General features: G+C 40.6%; 2 protein-coding genes across 3 annotated transcripts in view; one reads left to right on the top strand and one right to left on the bottom strand.

Moving 5' to 3' along the window:
* atxn1a (ataxin 1a) overlaps nt 1-5,255 on the top strand; it is a 111,774-nt gene extending 106,519 nt beyond the window's left edge. For both annotated transcript variants that reach the window (XM_074686757.1, XM_074686758.1), the window contains one exon: nt 3,141-5,255. In XM_074686757.1, the coding sequence (XP_074542858.1) occupies nt 3,141-3,701 (561 nt within the window). In that variant the 3' untranslated portion in view covers nt 3,702-5,255. The remainder of the gene's footprint in view (nt 1-3,140) is intronic.
* Nucleotides 5,256-10,944: 5,689 nt separating this feature from the next.
* gmpr (guanosine monophosphate reductase) lies at nt 10,945-18,763 on the bottom strand. The gene is made up of 9 exons (XM_074686944.1): nt 18,360-18,763; nt 15,699-15,818; nt 15,481-15,564; nt 15,226-15,399; nt 15,063-15,144; nt 14,212-14,318; nt 13,821-13,863; nt 13,547-13,706; nt 10,945-11,589 (listed from the first exon to the last, which is right to left on the bottom strand). The coding sequence occupies exons 1-9, from the start codon at nt 18,444-18,446 to the stop codon at nt 11,409-11,411; spliced, it is 1,038 nt and encodes a 345-aa protein (XP_074543045.1). The 5' UTR covers nt 18,447-18,763; the 3' UTR covers nt 10,945-11,408.
* Nucleotides 18,764-21,446: the final 2,683 nt, after the last annotated feature.

Here is a 21,446-nt window from a genome sequence, read left to right as displayed (position 1 = left end):
TCATACGCCTGCTTGTAGCTGACCCCATGAGCGATGACTCTTACAGACACATTCAATAAGGCTCTGGCTTCTCCTTAGCGTGTGTTGTTATGTGGAATGACACATGTGGAGCTGCTCTCTCATTAATGTACATCAGGAGAATTCTCACAGGACTCTGCTATTTCCTCTTTAATTAAGTCCAATAAACCAAGATGGCAGTCATGTAGCCGGCATGTTCTGATGATGGCTTCAAAGCGATGAGGGCTGGATCTCTACTTATGGTTGTCCTTCCAGCTGTCAGGAGCAGAAGTGCACTTATAGAATATTTTCATTAATTTTTTAAGGTTTCCTGTCAAATACTGTTAAGACTGGTTTGCAAACTAGCTAAAGCTGCACCTTTTATTATTTCCGCATTATGAGAGTAGTGGGTTCATAAAGCCACATGCAAATAACTCAGAATTCATTACAGTGTGTTTAATCCTCTGTCAGGCTCAAACTCCTTGCAGTAGTTTATCTTGCTGTTGTCTGTCTCTGCCTTTCTGTATCTCCTCACACACACTCACACCCTCACACTCACACAAACTCACCCTTCACACTGTCTTTGAGGGTGTGCGTTAAAGCCAGTTAATCTATTTCATCTGTCCAAGCTGTGACTCGTCCACCCACACAGCACATCTCTAGCCATCTCTCCCGCCCCCGGCTGCTCTTTGATACTGTACCCCACAAAAGCTGACAATCTTTCAAAGACCTCTCTCACACACACACACACACACACACACACACACACACACACACACATACTCCATCAGCGCCTCTTCTTCCATTTTTTTCTGGAGAGATGGTAGCAGCTCAGAGGACTCACTGAGGAGTCAAAATTATATAATACAAGAGGGAAAATATTGCCCCGCGTTTGCTTTGAGAGGGTGTGTGATACATCTTCCACTTGTATTGTTCTTGACATTGTTCTCTTTCTCTCTGCCTTCCTCACTCCTCCTCTTGTCCAACCCTCCTCCTTTCTAAAGTCGCCTTTTCATCTTCATCTCAGTAACTTCCTCCAGTCCTACCTTTTCATTCTCTCCACAGTGTTTCAGATTATCATTCACTTCATGTTCTTTCTCCTGAGGTTTATTTTCTCCCTCACTTTCTGCCTGTAATATCTCAAAGGTTTCACTCTGACATCCTTCATCTTTACTTTCTTACAAATAGGAGTGCAGCTCCCTATCAGTGCTAAAGGTACAAGGCCCAATAAGACATGATACAGAACATCTTCAACCCTGAAACCTTCAATTTTATGTCTGCGTAGCACACAAAAATTACATTTACATTGATTTTCTTCTTACCATCCTCATAGCTCTGCCTCTTATCTAAAAAACAGATAATACATAACTTCAAAAGCTCCATGTCTCCAAACTTCTTTTATTCAGCTAAATTTAGAGAAACAATCTCCATGTGATTCAGACAAGCAGCCACCCCTCATCCACTGAGTGTGCATACTGACTGTAAATGAGTGACGGTGTCCTACATGAACACAAACACATTTCCATCTGATTTACAATTTTTTTTGTATTTTTACTTGAGTATATCTTTATTTTTAATGACTGTAGTGAGAACAGCCCTAAGTCAGTACTAATGACATAAAAGATATTCACATTTTTGGATCACAAGTAGATGAAGATTCTGGGCCCATGCTGTATGATGTAAAATGTATGGTAGGTAGAGAATGTTAGCAAGGAGTACTTCCGCCCACCATGCTGCTCTGCCAATTACCATCCAGCACTCAAGCAAGATTGCGTCCCGCTCCGCTCCACACTAAAACAATATGTCCTGATTCTGATTCAGGGCTAGGTGATGTGAGGGGTTACAGAATGAAACTGGAGCGGGACAGCATCCCAGCTCGGCCTTCGTGGAAAAAAAAAACTGCTCTGTGCTCTTTTCAAAACTCACCTGCTCCCCTGTTCTGATAGAGAGTATTTTGTGTGCAAGGTGGGTCCTGATCACCCTGCGCACAGCCTGCTCACTATACATTTTCCCTTTTCGTGTACATTACATAGTTCTTGATTGATCTGGCAATGATTTAATTGATCAAAAAGTTACCTTAAAGGTAGGGTCTGCAGGAATTTTCATAACTTGTTAGTAAACACAATTCAAACTGGGCTCCTCCTCCTTGGCTCAGTGCCAGCTGCAGCGCACACCCACCCCCTCCAAACACATGATCACAAAAGGTAAAAAAGGTTTATCTGTTTGGAGTTTCCTTTCACTTTGCTTGAGTCTTTCTTCCTCAGTGCTACGCCCACTATCATAGCTGTTAGCATCTCCATCTCCATATTCTAAACATGCAAAATCATTTGCACACTGGACGCGCTGTGATTGGCTGAGGTCACTCTACAGGTAGACACTGACACACATGTTCAGAGGCCCAGAGGTGAGGATAAAGCAGGATTATTCCTGTAAAAGTTGACATTTTAATTCTTAGGAAAATCCTGCAGACTCTACCTTTAAAAAATGGTCCATCAGACTCACAGTTTAATGTGTTATAAATGGAGCAACAAGCTCTGTCCTCTGGAACGCCCATGACCTCAGCTCTGCTCACCATTTCTGGAGTATGAAAGCTGTGGAACAGTTCTTAGAGCTGATCATTTGATCTGTTTGAAAACGCTCTTTTAGCTTCACATTTGTACTTTTATTTTACAAAGAAAGCTCAAAAAGCAACTGATCAGAGTTCTGCCGTAAAATCAAAAATCCCACCCTACTGGTTCCTGACCGGTCTGATCAAGAAGTGATATTGACGATTACAGTGGCATTGAGAAGGTTGAACTATTTCCCACCTGTACAGAAATGTTGAGGAGGTTTCTACACTGAGGACCTTGAGCACTGGAAATGCTCAGCTGCATTCAGTTAAAAGGTGCTGACTGTGTCATTAGAGGACGTAGCCTTTATTTCACCTTCTATTATTGACATTAAACTGATATGAAGTATTTGAATAGTGTAAGAGCAGTTGTGCAGAGTGCTTTGTGAATTAGATGTAGATACAAAGTAGATATCGAGGAGAAAAGATGCGCAGTTCTTGGTGATATCAGGCTGCATTCCGTTCTTAGTGAATTTCCACTTGAATAACTCAAACTCCCTGGTATTGATGTTTCTCTCCACTATTCCCTCTCCAGGTGAGTGTGGAGGTCTTGGTGGAGTACCCCTTCTTCGTCTTCGGCCAAGGCTGGTCTTCATGCTGTCCTGACCGCACCACCCAGCTGCTGGAGCTCCCCTGCACCAAGCTGTCGGTGGGTGACGTTTGTATCTCCCTCACCCTCAAAAACCTGAGGAACGGATCTCTAAAGAAGACGCAGCCCCTGGAGCTGGCGCCTCCCGCCCTGCCGGCCCTCAGCCACAAACCCCACAGAGCCGGCTCAGATGCTCCCCAAAGCAGCAGTGGAGGAGGAGGAGGAGGCTCAAGGCACAGCGAGCGAGAAAACGGCATCAGCCAGCGAGGGGGGAAAGGTGGGAGCGGGAGTGGGAGAGGAGGAGGCACAAATGTGGAAAACGGGGATCTCAGCGCAGATGCCGGCTCCAGTAAGCCATCAGGCAGCAGGAAGCGGAGATGGTCGGCCCCTGAGGGTCGGAAAGTAGAAAAATCAGAGGAGGAGCCGCCGTTAACCCTGCCCAAACCCTCCTTCATCCCTCATGAGGTGAAAGTCAGCATCGAGGGGAGGTCGAATATTGGAAAGTGAAAGTGAAGGCCAGCAGGACTTTAATCCATCGAAACATGGAAACAACACATAAAAAGATTCTACAAAAAACATGAATGCCCACATTAATGTAACATCTGTTGGTTTTAAAGTTTTCCTTTTTTATTTTTCTATCTTGGATACTGTACTGTAGAGGTAAACTTACCCTACATGGTGTCACCTTACATGAAGTCCATGTAGTCTCTAACACAGTTTTTAATAGATGGATTTGATATCACACAAGCAATCAGTGCCGTTTTGGAGGTTTTCTTGCGATGACAGATTGGTTAGGGGTGCTTAATGTTAAGTGTTGGCTGTGTGGCACACACGAGCAATACTTGATGGCTCTTCCTGGCTGGCTACACGTAATGTAAAATGCTTATTGAACTAGCACACAGTTACTTTCAGTGATCCTGTCTGGGTGGAAACATTTTCCTTCGTGAGATCAGCTGAGCCTGAGCATGCAGGGTTTATGGGTGAATCACCACATTTTTCATTTTTTTAAATTAAACAGAAGGTTGGAAAAACTTCGTCTTGAGAAAAATCAAAACCAGTTGTGTTGTTTTAAGTGTCATCAGGGTGTGCCAGACCTTAGCCAGTGTTGTCATCAGGTGGTGCCAGTGTGCCCGGCAAAAGGAGGGAACAACATTCACTCTGTTCAGTTTGTCACAGCCGAGTCTTTACCTTTATTTTCCTTTTAATTTTGTAACCCTTCATCTTCTGTCTCACAGATAGATGCTTTCAATGATTGTCAAAAAAAAAAACTTTAATCAGGGGTCATTTAGTCCATGAATGAACCTATATGTGGGTCAATGTTAATGTATAAAATGTGAGATACCCTAACCTAACACATACAAGTGCAAACACACTGGGTTGGCGAGCTTCACTAAAAGAGGAAGGCTTCATACAATCCTTGTTGTTGGGGTTTCTTGGATGAATTGCTTTATATGTTTTTTAATCAAGATTAGAAACGGCTGCGTGAGAGGGACCGAGAAGATTCCGCGTGTCACTTCTGTGAGGGTCAAAATGTTTCAAAGCACTAACAAAAAAACAAACCTGTCACGCTCACCCTACAGCCGAGGATTTTAACGTCTCATTATTCACGCGCAGTACTGTATGTTTATAGATGTTTCTTTTTTTTTTACTTATCAAGATGGTAGAAAGTTAGCAACAGCACTTTGGAGAGGTGGAGATGTTGACAAAGTTGGGGAGCGGATGTGCCATGGGATCACAAAGAAAGGGATGATTTCGGCAGGTATACGTAGATGGTTAGAGGACAAAACAATGATAAAAGGAATTAAAAACAGCTTTTTTCGTAGCTTGTGCTTTTGTACAGCTAGCTCAAAGTTGTGGGAAAGTGTTTTGAAAAGTTTGGTTTCAAATCTCGACGACATTTGAAGCAGACTCCTGAGAGCATCGGTTTGGAAGCTCACGCCACAGAGATCTGAAGGGTGTCATATATTTGTAATGTTTGTGTGCTAGAGTGTGTGATTCTGGCTCGTGTCTGTGCATTCACACACACACACACACACACACACACACACACACACACACACACACACACACACACACACACACACACACACACACACAGAAAAAGAAATACATTACACATGATGGGTTAATGCGTTTCAGGGATGGTGTGTTTATCGTAGACTGACACCGGATTAATGACAGTGCAGTGTGTTTGTGTATGTGTGTGTTTGTGTAAGAGGGTATGTATACTGTGTATAAGAAAAGGAAATACTCATATGATATATAGACAGTGCTAAATGTCCAGTGTTTCCACTTGGAGTTGTACTTAAGAGAATCTTGCAATTTGCACATCAGGAGGAGGGAGAAAAGGTGGAGACGTCTTTTTTTTTTTTTTTTTTTAAATGAGCCCTAGACCATGAAACACACTGGAGGTGAGCAGGGTTAATGTGTTCCTCATCAGGCACTCATCAGATTGTAGAGATGTTCATGGCAACACAGTTAAGGTCAAAGTACTTTAAGTTTTTGTCTTTTTTTTTTAAACACAAACACACGTAAAACTAGGATTTTAACATGTGCCTGCCTACTGACTTTCTTGACCCACGTAAGGGTTGAACCAATTATCACTTTTCCTGCTGATGAAACCAGGGTGTAGGGTCTAGGATTCAGTTTTGAACACAGCCTGCGCTTTCATCCATTTTTTTTTCTTTTCCAAAGATGAAGCAGTTACCTCAACAGATATGCTTGACCAGACGTCCTTACATTTGTTAAACTTTGAGGATCGCCAGAGTTTTTCACACAGGTGAAAGCCTGAGTTTTGTTCTTTTTTCCTAGAGTTTTGAAGTGCAATGTGAAGCGTGCACTAACTAATCACCTTTTTTTATCACGAAACAAATCTGAATGTTTTCTCTAACGTTAGCAGGGAGGTTGCTTTCACAGCTGTGTTCTTAGAGAGGTGGGGAAAAAATGGCTTCCTCCAAGCATATCTGTTGAGTTTTCTTCTCAGTGTATGGATAGCAGGGTTAAAGTTTTTAGCTGGCAGAGTCGTTGATGGTTATGTTTTCCTCCCTCTGGTAATATGAGCTGTGTGGCTGTAGTTTATCAGGGTGAAGGCAGGATGCATGTGTGCTCAGATGGATGAAGAATGGGTGGATTAGGGGCAAAGGGGCGGTTAACGGCGAGGTAAAATGGAAACCCCAAATGAGATTTGAAAATGTTTGTATTTTTACAATAAAAACAGGGTTTCTCAGTTAAACTTCATTTCTTTCTTTTCCGATTGGAACAACATGACCGTTAGTTGTACAAGCAGCAGAATGTAAGTGCATCTTTTGCAGTTTTGTGTTTGTGTGTGGCTGTGTGTTTTGTAAATACATGTTCGGTACATGTCATTCATTTTTCGTCCAAACCCCTTTCCAATATTTTTTTTTTTAGATATTATTTTAAAGCAGAACACAAACATGTAAACAAACTCATCAGCCACTTAGAAAACAAAAACTCTTAGCCAAAGCTGAGTGATTCTGTTTGCTTTGGTTACTTTAGAAAGCAATAGTAAAAAAATAATCGGGCACTCATGTTGAGTATAAGCAAATTGCACACACATTTAAACACACATAGTCATTCCACATAAATTATTCTGCAATAATTATGAAATGATCTTTTAGAGTTATGATACAAACAACTCTTCTTTTTACGCAAACCGAAAAATACGACTCGCCATCTCACCTGAAAATGTTTTATCAGCTAATGTAATCAGCCTCAGCTAACGCTCGTCCCCGTATCACAGAGGATACAGCAGTCACAGCACATGTTGCTAGTTTTTCAGGGAAGCATCTTGTATATGCAGTAAATGACCCCATAACACCTCCACGGTCCCAGCTGCCCAGAGGAATACCAAACTCTGTCGTCACACGCAGCTGAGGTAACCAGCAGACGTTTTTGACTCCGCCCAGGTCTGCCTCATTGCCACGACTCCCGTAGTGACCTCGTTAACGACGTTTCAGGTACCCAATCATAGCCAGCCAGCCTCGCCAGCACCTCCTCCTGAGGCGAAGCAATCAATTAACTCTCAACAACCGTTAGCTACCTTTCAGAGTGGCCCGGTCCGGACTGCCTGTTCCCTCCTAAAGTCACAAAACTTTTTTTATATTCGATCTCCTTTACCACAACTAGCTCATGCAGGAGTTTTGCATGCTTTAATCTGAGACTTTGATTCAAAGCAATCTGAAATGTGGACACATTGTGAATGCAGGAGAGGGAAGGGCACATCGGTGCATTATCAAGGGTTTTGGGCTAGGTTTTATTTTCTTAAGCTTACCCTGAGTTTATGTTCCCTTTGAGGTGTATCACAATGTGCAATACTTACATTTTGTCTCCCCCCTCTTTTGCTGTGCCAAGTCCAGGTAGCATAGTCCTCCAGTGTCCCCTCCCAGTCAGCAGCTTGTGTGTTTTTCTGTCTGTTGAAGTGTGTATCACGTCTTTGAAGCGAGTCAGGGTGTTTGGAAAGAGAAACAGAACCAACAGAGAGTTTGTTTGCACCCTTTTTCCCCCTCTGTTTGTGCGGCCTTTCTCGATTTGAGAGACTGTGTCATGTCTTCTCTCTGTGTGTCTGCGCTGTGTGTGGAGAATGTGTTGGATTGTGTGCGAGGATGTGATTTTGTGACGTGTGCGTGTGTGTGTGTGTGTGTGTGTGTATGTACTGGAGTGTTTCCTCCTCTAATTGTCTGTGAGATCATGAACCCTGACCCTCTTGCGGCTCACGGTGAGACCCACAGAAAAAAAAGAAACCTCATTGCTAGTGGGGACCACTTTTTGTAAAAAAAAGAAAAAGAAAAAAAGAATTAAAAAAAAACAACCAACCAACAGAGATGCACATGTAAGTAGATGTAAAGACTTGATAATGTTTCAGCACTTTCTAATCCTAGGACGGGTTCGGTCTAACCCCTCTGTCTCAGATCGAAAGCCTACCTAGGGGTAACATTCATTCAAAAACAGACAGAGAGAATGAGAATGAAAAACAGGGGGTGCAAAGGGATGAAAAAGAGAGATGGTTTAAGTTAAAGTTTTTGCACATCACCTTGCCGTAACCTTGTGTTTTTATTTTCTGTGCTCCATCTCGCTTGGCGCCCGGCGCGTTCTTGGGTCCAACGAGCCGAGGTGTTGGGTGGTTCCTTGGTTCTTTTCTACTAGGAAAACCTTTTCTCATGGAATGCATCCCTTCTTTTGTTGTGTTCGGGTTTGTTTGGAGCCTTTTCCGCCCTACACCAACCAGGCTGTGCAAATTCATTCTTTAGTTTTTCTTTTTTGCTCACATTTTAATTTGGCAGATGTGTTCAGCACAGATGGATCTGGTCATGTGGTGTGAAAACGGTGCATAACAAACTTTTGCTTCTTATTTTTTTTCATTATCTTTGGTGCAGGAGCTTTTTTGTGTTTTTTGGTCTCCTTGTAGCACTCAGTATAATGTCAGGGGACTTAAAAACTATGTAGAGAATGTGTCATTGTTGTGTTTTTATGACAAGCTTCCTCACCAGAGGAACACTGCTAATGTTGTCTCTTTTTTTTTTCTTTCTTTTTTTTTTAATTGGCTTCTTGCACAGTTTTACAAATAAAATGAATGTTGGTGTGTGAGCTTTGACTTTTGGATCAGAAAAAAGGCATGTGTGCTCTTTGTTTCATGATGTTTGTACTTTCATTTTTGCAAAAAAAGGATGTGTTTTTGGCACTTTGTCGTGTTTTAAAAGTGAACAGAATTCGATCAGGATTCCTACTTCTTTTTTTTTTCATTCTTTTTTTTTTCTTTCTTTTTTTTATTGTATGATGTCGTCAATGTCCATAGCGCTGGATAACCAACTCAGGCAGAAAGAAAAACTTGTAGAGGCCCATGTAACAGTTAAGTTTCACCCCAATCAATTTACATAGTGGGCTGTTTCATATGGGTTATAAGATATGTAAATTTATTACATATAATTTGATATAATTAACAAATGACTATTAACTATGAATTATTATTATGATACTATGTGTATTTGCTGGAGATGGCCTGGATTACTCTTCAGTGTACTTTGTTCTGCCTCTCTGTGCAAAGCGACAAACACTCAGCAGGGGACAGGCTGTATGTCTTGTGACCTCTGACCCCTGCCCACTGCCACGGATGGGGTGGAGGTTATCTGTCAGCGGGGGCTTATTTGACCCCTGCCCCCCCAAACCCTCCCACTCAACCTCCTGTTCTGAACAGTTAGCCCTGAGGCTCAACCAGTCTAGATGTTTCTCTGTGACACCAAGAACTGAACTGAGACTTTTTCTTTTTTGGCCCTTGAGCAGAGAAGCGGACATCAGCACAGGACTGCACGGACAGTCTGGCCTGCAGGAGGCAGCAGCAGCAGCAGATCCCAGCCAACTTGTTTGTACTATAATGTACTCACCAAGTCCCTAGTGTCTCACCGCCCCTTTCCTCTACAGCAATGGAGAAACCCTGTTGGTGTATGAATTTGACATCTGTACAAATGCACCTCTTTGAAAAAGAAAATGAAACCTTGACATATCTGGAATAAATTTCTGAATTGTGTCATCATTTCTGTTCACAAACACTAATACTGACTTTCATTAGTGAGGGTGCTACTTTTTCATTAAATGTACTAAGCGTGCAATATCTCCCTCTAGTGGTGAAGAGCTTGAACGACATCCCCATCAACTAGCCAAGATGTGAAGACTCTTAATCAGACATGTGAAAAGTCAAAGCTGGAGGCTAAGTGTTGCTTATTGTTTTCATATGCCCCCAGCTTTTATTTTATAGTGATTGATTCTGTGATTGATTTTATTATGTTCTAAAAAGTAAATATTTTCTGTCAAATGCACAAACAAAAACAAAGTAGTAATGTCTCACAAAACTGACAAGAGTTCAAAAAACACATGAAATGGTGCAGAAAAGGGAAAAATGATGCATGCAAACTTTTCTTGGAATGAAAGATAAGAAATATTTTGAGCTAATAATGGTGTTTGCAGGTCAAAATAGTCTTAAAAGCATCGCAGAAAACAACCATGATAAATCCTGATCCCACCATTAAAACAGATAAACAAATCCTGATATGTTTTCCACATACAGCCTCCTAATGGAAATATACTGGCATTATTTCATTGCACACAGAGGAAAAAAGAAGGTGAGTACTCCTTCAAAAAGTAAAAAAAAAAAAAAAGAAAAGAAAAGAAGGCCATATTAATGTTCTATTTTAAATTTCAATATATTGATAATAATGTTAGGGTTTAGTCAAAACGACGGAATGTGACTTTTGCACCACTTATTTACAATTTTTTAAATGTTGGACTAACACACATGATGTTAACAGCCAAAATATTAAACTGGAAATGGAAAATGATTTTATTTTGAAAGTAATGTGCTTTTCCTGTGCTGAGTAAAGCAGCTGTACAAGGTTCCTTGCTGAAATGTAAGGTCAGCAGTGTTAAAGCTGGCTTAAAAATAATAGACGACCTTGTCCTTCAGCCTATAACAAAATATAAGAATATAATTCAAACATACACAAGAGAAGCTTTTAATGTTCCAGTTTTAGATTGTTTCTGCTTAACATGAGCTGTGTAAAGTACCTTGCTTCATAAATAATACACAGCTCATACACAAAACCTGGAGATGCTTCTAATCTCAAACATGGGGCACAGTGAAATGAGTTTCTTAAATGTGATGCCTGTGCACAGAAAAAGGTAAATTAAGTGGTATGTAATCTGTCTGACACAGCGAAAACACAGGTTGATAAACACCACTGAGGAAAGTAGCAGGGGGGTCCTGCATGCAGTTTATTGCAACATGAATTCTCCAGTGACAGTTACAGAGTTGTTTCTCTGGATCTTGCATATTGATAAGCACATTCATTTCAACATTCAGTACAGCAGCTTTTCCCATAGCACAAACATTCCCTCCTACTGAGTGTGTTTACATGCAACATGTGGACAACATTCTGTTTTTAATCTGCATTCATGTAAGCATGTAAACACACTCACTCCAGGATGGTTTTGATTAAAGCACTGTTTCTTCTGTGAAAATGTTTCAATATTTTGATCACAACCAGCAGCTTTCTGGCAGAACATATCCTGAGAGAAACAGGTTGGGTGCTCACATAGAAGTGTCTCTGTGGGTGTGGGTGTGTCGTCCTTCTCCAGTGTCTTACTTTTGCTCATCTAAACCCTGCATTATACAAAGCACATCATGCAACCTGTGCATACACCCTGCTAAGTGAACATTTGGCTGGACTGTTGGGTGACTCGTATGAAGGTGGTTCTCCTGCTCAGCTCTTTGAGCTTGGCTGCACCAACGTAGGTGCAGGTAGAGCGGAGACCCCCCAACACATCACGGACGGTGTTCTCAACATCTCCTCTGTAAGGAACCTCCACTGTTCTCCCTTCAGATGCCCTGAGAAAGAGAGGGGTAGGATTACAGCCATTTGTCTGCTGAAGTGAGCCATCTACTGGCCTTAACCCAGTATGATAAATGACATTGACACTTCTGAATCAGCACATCCTGGACTGGCACTAACTTTAGAGTAAACAAAGGCCAGAAATATACTGAAAAAATGTCACCTTGGATTTCTTTTTGAAAGTTGGAAATAATCTTCCAAAATTAAAGAGTCTACCAAATTTCACCAGCTGAAATTTCGAGCAAACACAAACAAAACGAGCTGACCTGACCACAAGAATGAGCAACAGTAGTTGACAGGGTTAGCTACCCCAGCTAACAGAATGAACGACTCAACAAGAATTAGCTAACCCAGCAGGGAGAATGAGCTACACCTTCTCACTAACAGATTCACCCTCTCCTGTTGAGAGGATGGACTACACCAGCAGAAAAAGGTAGGCCCATTGGCATTCTGCACTAGCAAAACTGAAAGAAAGAGCTACCTCAACTAACAGAATAAGCTACCCAGTCAACAAAATAACCCTCTCCAGCTGGCAGAATAAGTTACAGCAGTTCATGGTTTAAGTTACTCCAACTACACCAGTTGCTATTTCAGCTAAGTTAGCCTGAGGAATAAGATATACCCGCTAACGGTTGAGCTACAACCCTTCAAAGTTCAAGTGACCTAAGTCTAAAAGGGGCTAAGCTATTCAAATTTACAGAATGAGCCAATGCAGCTCGGAACAAAAAGCACAGATTATTGTGATGAGTTTCTGTAAATCTAAGATTTAGCTACAAAGTGAAGCTAGAAAATCCAGTGTAGCAGTTGAGATTATGACACACCGCACTGGTAAAACGTACTTCATTCCTGTTTTCTGTTGCTTCTCAAAGAAACAGTGATGGTGAATAAGTAACGGCAGCTATTTTGTTCACTCATGATAGAGTAGTAGCTGTACATTCAGGCCCGGTAAGGTTTAAGTGTTGAATGAGCGATGAGCAGTTTGTGACATTCCAGCATTAGTGTGGATCTGAGGCAATGCCGACATGTAGCTGGATATCTGGAAAACCGCGTATGGTTTTATACTTTTTAAACTGTAGTTTTACATCACAAAAACGATCCGTTTTCATGGTTTCGTGTTTTTTCCTACAACAGGCCGAAACCATTACACCAGTGGGCAGGAGGACCAAGGCAGGCTGACAGTTTGACAAACTCCAAAGAGCTACCCTTGTGGACAAGAGCTGATGTACTGTGGGACTGCTCCTGACAGGGTAAGATACCCCTAAAAAGAACTTTCTTAGCTGCTAAAATGAGTTACACCTGATGACATGTTCACCTACCGCTAGGGCTGGGCGATTATGGTTAAAATAAGAATCCCGATTATTTTAAGTGATATTGAAATCACAATTAATATACACAATTATTCATTTATTCAAAAACTTCAGTACTGGTTTAAACACAACTTTAAAGAACCAGCAAGTGGCACATACAGTATTATTGATACACATAAGTCACACACACTCGCTGTGGCTGCACATGGAACACAGAAGAGCTATGAAGCACAGGAACTTGCATACATCTACACTGTGTGGCATATTAATTGTTGAAAGAATGAAAGAACATTCTTGAAAGAACAAATGAAAGAACAAGCTATGCTGATAAAAAGAGCTCTGTATCTGATAAAATGTGTTATGCCACTTGATAGTCGGACCAACACTAACTAAAAGGATGAGCTGCCTTTGAGGACCTGGAAGCTGCTCTTGGTGACAAAATGTTAAGCTCGCATAACTGGATGTGCTACACCAACCAACAGAATAAGCATCCTCCTTATGCAGCCTGGTTGTGCCACCATACCTCGAGGAAACAGCTAGAATAACTATAACTTTATTAACGGGCATATTTATAAAAAAAAAGTCTTCTACAGAATTCTTCAAAAATTCTTATTGCCAAATTTCTGAACTGATATTAGTCACTTACCTGTACTCAGCAACTCCTCCCACATATTTCTTCATGGCTGTGTCGGAGCTCATGCCATAGAAGAGTTTGTATTTCTTGCCGTTCTTCTCGATGATCTCTCCTGTGCACTGGTCATGGCCTGCAAGCATTCCTCCCATCATCACAAAGTCAGCCCCTGCACCTAAGAACGAAGGCAGAAAAGTTGCGTGGGGTTAGTTTTTTTGCAATCAAACACAGCTCAATATGTGACTCATTTTAGGTTGAAAAGCAGCAATAGATGTGGGTTGAACCAGACCAAAGGCCTTTGCTACATCTCCTGGGCAACTGCAGCCACCGTCCTGAGGGAGAAAAAACACACAAGTCAGATAAAACACACTGAGTCAGAAAACATCAGCCTCAGAAAGTTTGTTTGTATTATTCTACCAGCTTCCAAAGATTGAGGATGCCCTCTACTGGACAAAACCCAGAAGTATATCAATAAATAAGCACTATTTCATGCGTCTGCAACAGTATTTCATCATATTTAAAACAAAAATATGCAGCTGGATGTTTTTAAATTACAAATGAGTATCAATTTACTTAAATCTACATTCAAAACTCACCCATAATTTTTATTTTAAATTCTCTGTGTCTGGGACATTTTTGCTTACAAGCACGAAGTATCCAAGATGTCCCAATGTACTTACAGAGATAATGTGTCCTTTGAGTCCATGGGCTGAGTCTGCACACTCTATCACTGCGCTGAGCTGTGGGTAGCCCACTCCGGTCTTGATTCTTGTTGTGCACACAGACCCTGAAACAAACAGATCACACAATGTAAAAGTCTGTCTTTGTTTAAAGAGGGGAGTGCTGTGCTCTTTTAAGGCTTAACATTGTCCTTCATGCTAAAAAGAAAAAATGACATAAAATAAAAATCCCAAATTTTCCTTACTGTGGTGATTTAAAAAACTCTTAGTTTAACCCCTGTCTCTTTAAGGCTTCACAAACCCAATTCCTTCTGATTGGTCAGCCCTCTGGAGGCCTATCAGGAGCAGAGATATGGCCAGACCACTAAGGCGGCCTCATCATTTTAGCAAGACTTGTGGAGATCTCATGCACATTTGGGTATTTCTAAAACATGAATATTGAGTGGTTAAAAATCTGTACATTTAGTATGGACATCCAGCATTGTTACTTTATCTCCAAATTTGAAATATGGGAAGGTGTAATACCCCTCTTTAATGAAGCTATTTCTTCAGGCTAAACCTATGATTTTACAACATTTCTGACAACAGAGCAACCTAAGAGTTAGATTCTTGATAAAATAGCTTTTGCATCATATGGAGCAGGAACTTAATTAAGCAAAAAAATATAAAAAGTCAGACCTTACACTTTAAGATACTTTAAGCAGAAAGTCTTAAAGCAGCGTCAGGTCTTTATCTTTCTGGCTCATATGTGCATTTTCGTGTCTGTTTGTTGTGTCTGTGATCATTTGTGAGGCTTGTAATGTTTTGTGTTGACATTAAATTGAACATGTGTAGACAGTCAACCCACTCACCTGGCCCAATGCCCACTTTAATAATGTCAGCACCAGAGAGGATAAGCTCCTCCACCATCTCCCCAGTCACCACGTTACCAGCCTGTAACACAGAAAACCTCATCATACACATTCTTTTAGCACATCAAGGAAGACCCAACTGAAGCAAAGCCATGTCGCTTACCATGATGGTGTGTTTAGGAAACTTCTCTCTGACTGTTTTGACAAACTCCACAAAGTACTCTGAATAGCCATTGGCTACATCCAGGCAGATGTACTTGAGGGCAGGGACAGCCTCCACAATGGCACATAGCTTCTCCAGATCTGCAGACCCGCTGCCTGAGCTGGCAGCTATATGCTGTGAAAACACAATACAAAACTGTGAGCAGGTCTGATGAGGAAACAGCAACTTTATGAGGGTAAAGATTGGTTATCTTACCTCTATACATTCTGGATGATTAGCAGCAAAGTTTTTCCAGTCTTCTACAGAGTAGTGTTTGTGGATGGTTGTGAAGAGGGTGTGCTAAAGAGGAAGGGGAAGAGCAATTTAAACAAATGTACATTTAAGTATTCCTTTCTATAATTTTTGATAACTAATATTCTTCTTGTGACTTACAACAACACAGGGTGCTTTATTTATTTTTTCTTTTAACTCACTTTGCTAAGGACCTGTGCCATCTCAAAGGTTCCTGTAGTATCCATGTTAGCAGCAATGATAGGGATGCCAGTGTACGTCTGTTTGGAGTTGCGGAATGTGAAGGTCCTCTGAAGGTCCACCTGAGGATCAAAAGATGTGAGTACTTCTGGAAAAGGTTTCATGTACATCATACATAGCTAAATGTCTTAGCTATTTTTCATACAAACCTGTCTAGAGGTAAACTGCACTGTTTCTTGGAGCTCATGTTGCTCCCTTGCCGGTTTAGTTTGGATTCACTGAATCATTTAGAATCAGTTGACAGTCCTGCTGTAATGTGATAAGCTACATGAGCCTAGTATGGTAACGTTAGCTTCTTAGCATGAGAAGAATTTGCACATATTTGACAAGTTTCTGTTAAGTTTTAAAAAAGCTGGCAATGCATGTTTTCCACCTCTAAATATAATGTCAGTTTTAACAAAAAAGAAGAAGAAAAGGAGAAAAAAAAGAAGAAAAAATCCTGGATAGAAATATTATTTTGATTTTTTGCTACAACCTTGGTTAGCTAGCTGTGACCACAAGGTTGCAGTGGCTTATGTTGGCTAATGTTAGCAAATTCATGCTACATTTGAAGGCAGAAATAACTGTCAATGTTATGATTCTTCACTTTCTGTTTCTAGACCAAATATTAACACTCTTATAGCTGCTATGTTAGCTAGTTTTAGCTAAACTTAAGCAACATTGTGCAAACAGATATTACTTTGGGCTTTTTCACTTTTCTCTTTTTATGCTACAGTGTAGTTTAGCTATAATGTGTTTTAGCCAAACTCAGTGTTTTTTATTTATTGTTTTTTATTTATTGTTTAAAAAGGAAAACTCAAACCACCTACAGGTGGAAGGTTTGAAGACAATAAATACAGGAAAAATTAAATTATTTTAATGCAGTTAGTTATATTTTGTCTAACCTTCACACAAGGGTATTGTTGTTGTTTTTTACCCTAACATTTATTACAGTATGTAAAACAACCACAGAGTAAAAACAGGCTAATGCACAAAAAGTGTAATACCTCAAGCAGGAATTATTTTCAGAACCATAGTAAAAATAAGGTTTAAGTTGATGTGGGAGGAGAGCCCAGTCCTGTATTTAGCCACCTCACAGCAGCAAATCAATACATACCTCATCTTTGACTACAGCACACTGACTCAGCAAGATTTATCAGAGTTATCACCAGTTTAACCTGGCCTAAATTCTGGGTAGTACTTGAAATTTGGGGTTTGGGAGTTACACCTGACTGGACTTCTCTCTACCTCTGTATTTCTGTTTCTAAAATGTAGCTTAGCATCCATAAAAAGTTGTATCAGAGTAGAGGAAATGTTTCAGCTCTGTTGTGATGCATCAGTGTTTGATTACCAACTAGCTTAGCATGTGGTCCTTCATTATTAATGTAGTTTATCTTGCCTGTAGATCAGACACCTCTCTCTGGGAAACAACTTAAGGAATGTCTAGTTGGCTTATTTTTGGAAGGTTAATTTTTGCATCTGATGAATGATGCTGTACTTCAAAAACAGCAAGAAAGCTTTCGTAACATAAAGACTATTAAATTTGGCTGTAGAATACTGATATGATGCAGTAAAACTGTCACATCCCAAGCGTTGCTTTACCATCTTTCGTGTGTTTTAAGTAGTTTAAAAAAGGATTTAACAGTGTGATGAGACTAAGGTGAGTTACATGCTTTAGTACCCACTGTTCTCTGTGCTGTGTATATATATCTTATGTTATCATGATCGCTCTGTGGCATGTGCTAACGTTGACCGTACCACACAGGACTATTTTTAAACAAGTTTTCTGAGAAGTCGCTTTTGTCTCATGTTACATGCAACCTCTGAGGCCAACTCCCTCCCACTTCAACCTTCCAAACCAGATCTAATACCACCAAAGTATCATGATTTATCATCAGCATTGGTCTCCAATCCAAGGAAACATGGATAAGTTGAGGGAGCAGCAAGAATGAAACGAGGAGGGGAGGGTTATGTTGTCCTAGAGAGCCAAATCAGTGAGTGCTAGAGATAAACTGTTGACTCTTCTCCTTGATTGGAATGAGAATAAGTGCTCACTAAAACAATTCCACACTGATCAAAATTTTGTCGTTTTCCAGTTGTTAGTCTTCTCTTTTTTCATTTTTTTTGACTGTTGTTGTTTCTGTTTTCTGTCTGGAACAGGCTGGGCTTGTTTTGTGTCACCTTTAAGAAGGTCACCCCACTGTTTGTTGCAGAGTACACCCACTGGCTTGCATTTAACAAGAGAACAAGGGGAGGCACAAATACAGTACTACACTGATAAGGTACCTTTCTTTCAAGATTAGGGGTTAATTAATGTCAAAGCTGCTCGCTACTGCTCTGTAATCCAGCATGTCTGACTGGATCTTTAATCATGATGTCACGTTTTAAATACACTGGGTCCAACGAGGCCCAAACTGCCAGCCACTCCACTGTGTAACCTCATGTATATGGTCAGCATATACTGACTGTTGCGTCACTTACAGTACTGGTTGAAGTGTAACTGCACTTCCTGAATGCAACAGAAACCTGGCTTCTCTCCTCCAGAGAAGAGTCTAAGTCTGATGTCTGATTTGAACTGTATTCTTAATATTTCATCTCAGTATGAAATATTTAACAGTGCCTACCTCTGAGCGACTCTTCAGGCTGCTCCTCTTAGGTCTGAAGAGGACATCCTTAAAGTCCAGCTTGAGGTCTACGTCCACACGAGGCATCCTGTCAGTCCAGAACACTGATGACCAGGATGAGGATGATGAGTATGCAGAGGAGAATCCCCGGAGGAAGGCTGCTGCTGCAGTGGCGGTCGCCGGTCCTAAGCCCAAACCACCAAACCCGAGCCTCCAGGCGGCCAGCGTATTTATAGCAAAAGGGGGCCCATCCCAGCCCCGGCCCCCATTGCTTTATTTGGGCCTGGACTCACTCTCTCCCTCCCTCTGTCTGTCTGTCTCTCTATCCCCCTTCCTCTCTTTCTCCCCCTGCTCCTCCAGTGTTCTCTCTCTCCTCCTTCTCCTCCAGAGTGGCAGCAGCAGCAGTGGCCAAGCTGGCAAGCGCACATGATGCATACACACACATTTACACACACAGACATGGTTGCACTGCGGAGGGTTGTGTGCTGCAGTGCTTAAGAGCACACCTGCTGTCCAGTCAGGGCATTGCTCCCCCAGCTAGTGACATGAAGCAGCACAAAGAGGCCGGAATGAGAGTGTTTACATGTTCTTTTATCTCTTGGTTCAGATTTTATTTGGAACGCAATACTTACCCAGAGACCTACCTCTGTTCACATGATCAAGACAGTATGCAGGTTTCTTAGGGTCTGGATTCAACCATGTCCCTAATTTTCATCATCCCAGCAGGTATATTCTTTACCAACAGAGAAAGTTCAGATACTAAGAAACAGTATCTACATGCCACAGTCTCCTGTTTTTTACTGATGCAGTCCAGTAAAGTTTCTCAGACACAGGATAAAGGCTGATCCAGAGTTTTAAAACCAGGTTGTGACTATCACACCTTGTATGCTTTTGCCATGTAAGTACATTTAACAAAAAAAAAAAAAATCAGTGAGTAAAAAGGATAAATATAGAGGTCTTGAAGGAAAGCAGTTCAAAAAAACAAAAATTTTACACATTGACAACACTAAAATGGAACTACGCTGGAATAAAAGTCAAAAACTATGCCTACATTTCTTGTAAAGGGTACAAAAAATCTGTTAATTGTCATTCAACAATAGCCTTTCTAGTTTCTTGTACTAAGATAATTTTCTTATTTCAAGAAAGTTGCAAAGCAAATTCCCCTTACCCCATTGGAAAATATATAGAAAGAAAGAAAGAAAGAAAGAAACTATAAAATCTCTTTAGAGGCAGGTCCGGCATCATTTTTCTGACTGGTCAGTTAAATGTTACTCATATTAGGTTTAATGAGACCATTTTTACTTGAAGTAAGACAAAAACACCTGATTAGATTTTACTTTTTTTCATAGGAAAGCCAGAAAGAGATGGATACATGGAGGCTGAGAAAGCTTTGCATGTAACTGGGAGGTAGAACCAGTGAGGAGAACTCTGACCTCTGTAAAAGGACATTTTTTCCACTAGGCCAAGGTAACATCCCCAGAACATATTTCTTATCATTTTTAAATTATTACACATTGTTAAACACCTAGGAGTTTGCATTTGAATACATCTCATATCACAGAGCTTAACATGGGAGAGCATGTCAGGCTATTTGATAACCTTTTTTAATCAAAAGTGAGTCAAATAAAAGTGAAATGATTTCTTATCATGTGTGGTGTAATTAACTTTGAATAGCAGAGGATGGCAGCAGATCATAGCCTTGGTTTTATAAATGATAGTACTGCAGTAGAACACTAGATGGCAGCACACCTCAAAATACAGCTCCTGACTGAAATGCAAACTGAGCACCAGGGTCAAGACTCATGTCAAGTGTTTCCTGGCAACAAGAGGTGGCTTCACAATATGACTAGTAATGTGTGAGTTTGTCACTGCCGCAACAATACTGATCTATTATTTGTTGTCCACCTTCTTTGTTTTCAGAGCTGTGGGGAGCTTTTTGTTTTGGAAGCATGAAAATAGTGAAAATTAGCGCTCTCTGCAAGATAACGTCGTTTTCCTGCAGGTGTGTAAAAAAAAAAAAAATCACAGCAGTTGAGGTGTATTCATTCAATTGTAACTTTGAGGCTGCATTACTGCATGAATAATGGTCTCAAGAACAATCAAATGAAAACCATACTAAAACTGAATACAGTTGAACTACACGACTCTTTAATGGGCTCATTGTGATTAATCAGGATTTTCACTCGATGGACATACACCTCTCCTCACTCCTCTGTTATATAACGTATTAGATCAGACTTAATCTCATGATGTAAAGTAGCTGCAGCTGCAGTAAACCCACTGATCTTTAACCCTCTGTGCACGTCACACTGAACTGTATTGATAAGGAGGTGCAGTGTAGGGTCAAGTTTTTAAGGCAGTTCAACTGATAAGAAAAGAACAGTTTGGCTTAAACTTTGTGTACTCAGTGTTTCATGTTCCAGCTTGCTGTGGTCTCAGATGGAGTTGGAGATATACATTTGAGTTACAGGCAGAGGTTTGGGGAGTGGGTCAAAGTGCTACCGATAGCTATCTTGTGTACACGGTGACTAAACTGCTGAAACTACTTTACTGACTGCAAAAATTACTTCTTCTTTTTTAAGCATACAACAAGTCCATCTCAAAAAATAGGCTTTCTTGAAATCTGACCTTTATTGTTCTTTGTGAAAGAATCTGGCCTTATCTGTAGTTTCATAATCATGTTCAGTTTTACGATTTCAATGGTTTAAAAACATTATCAACACAATTTTGTACAGGCTTTCACGCCATCCTTTGGTTAAATTTGACTATTTTGGTTGAACCTTAAAGTTTCCTCCAGCAGCTTTATCAGGGTCAAATGTTTCCCAAAACCTTTGAACGTATTTAAATCAAATAACCTTAAAACAATCCGATTTTTCATTAGTCTGCTTTTTTACTCTCTGTTATGTAATGTGGAAAACTTAAACATAGTAAAATGCAAAACCATCAAGACAAACATGGTTAGCAAGAAACCTGTTTGTGAGCATTGCCTTTGTTGGTGTGTTGCATCTTGATCATGTGCACACTTGTTGGTTAGAAAAGTACCATCTTCACTTGATCATCAATGATTCAAACTATCCTGTTTAAAGA

This window comes from Halichoeres trimaculatus, unplaced genomic scaffold, assembly GCF_033239565.1.
Source record: "Halichoeres trimaculatus isolate MK-OKI-2021-1 unplaced genomic scaffold, fHalTri1.1 fHalTri1_scaffold_14, whole genome shotgun sequence".
In the NCBI taxonomy this organism is placed as follows: domain Eukaryota; kingdom Metazoa; phylum Chordata; class Actinopteri; order Labriformes; family Labridae; genus Halichoeres; species Halichoeres trimaculatus.
The sequence above is the reverse complement of the archived record's forward strand: the minus strand, read 5'-3'. Positions and strand labels throughout refer to the sequence as shown.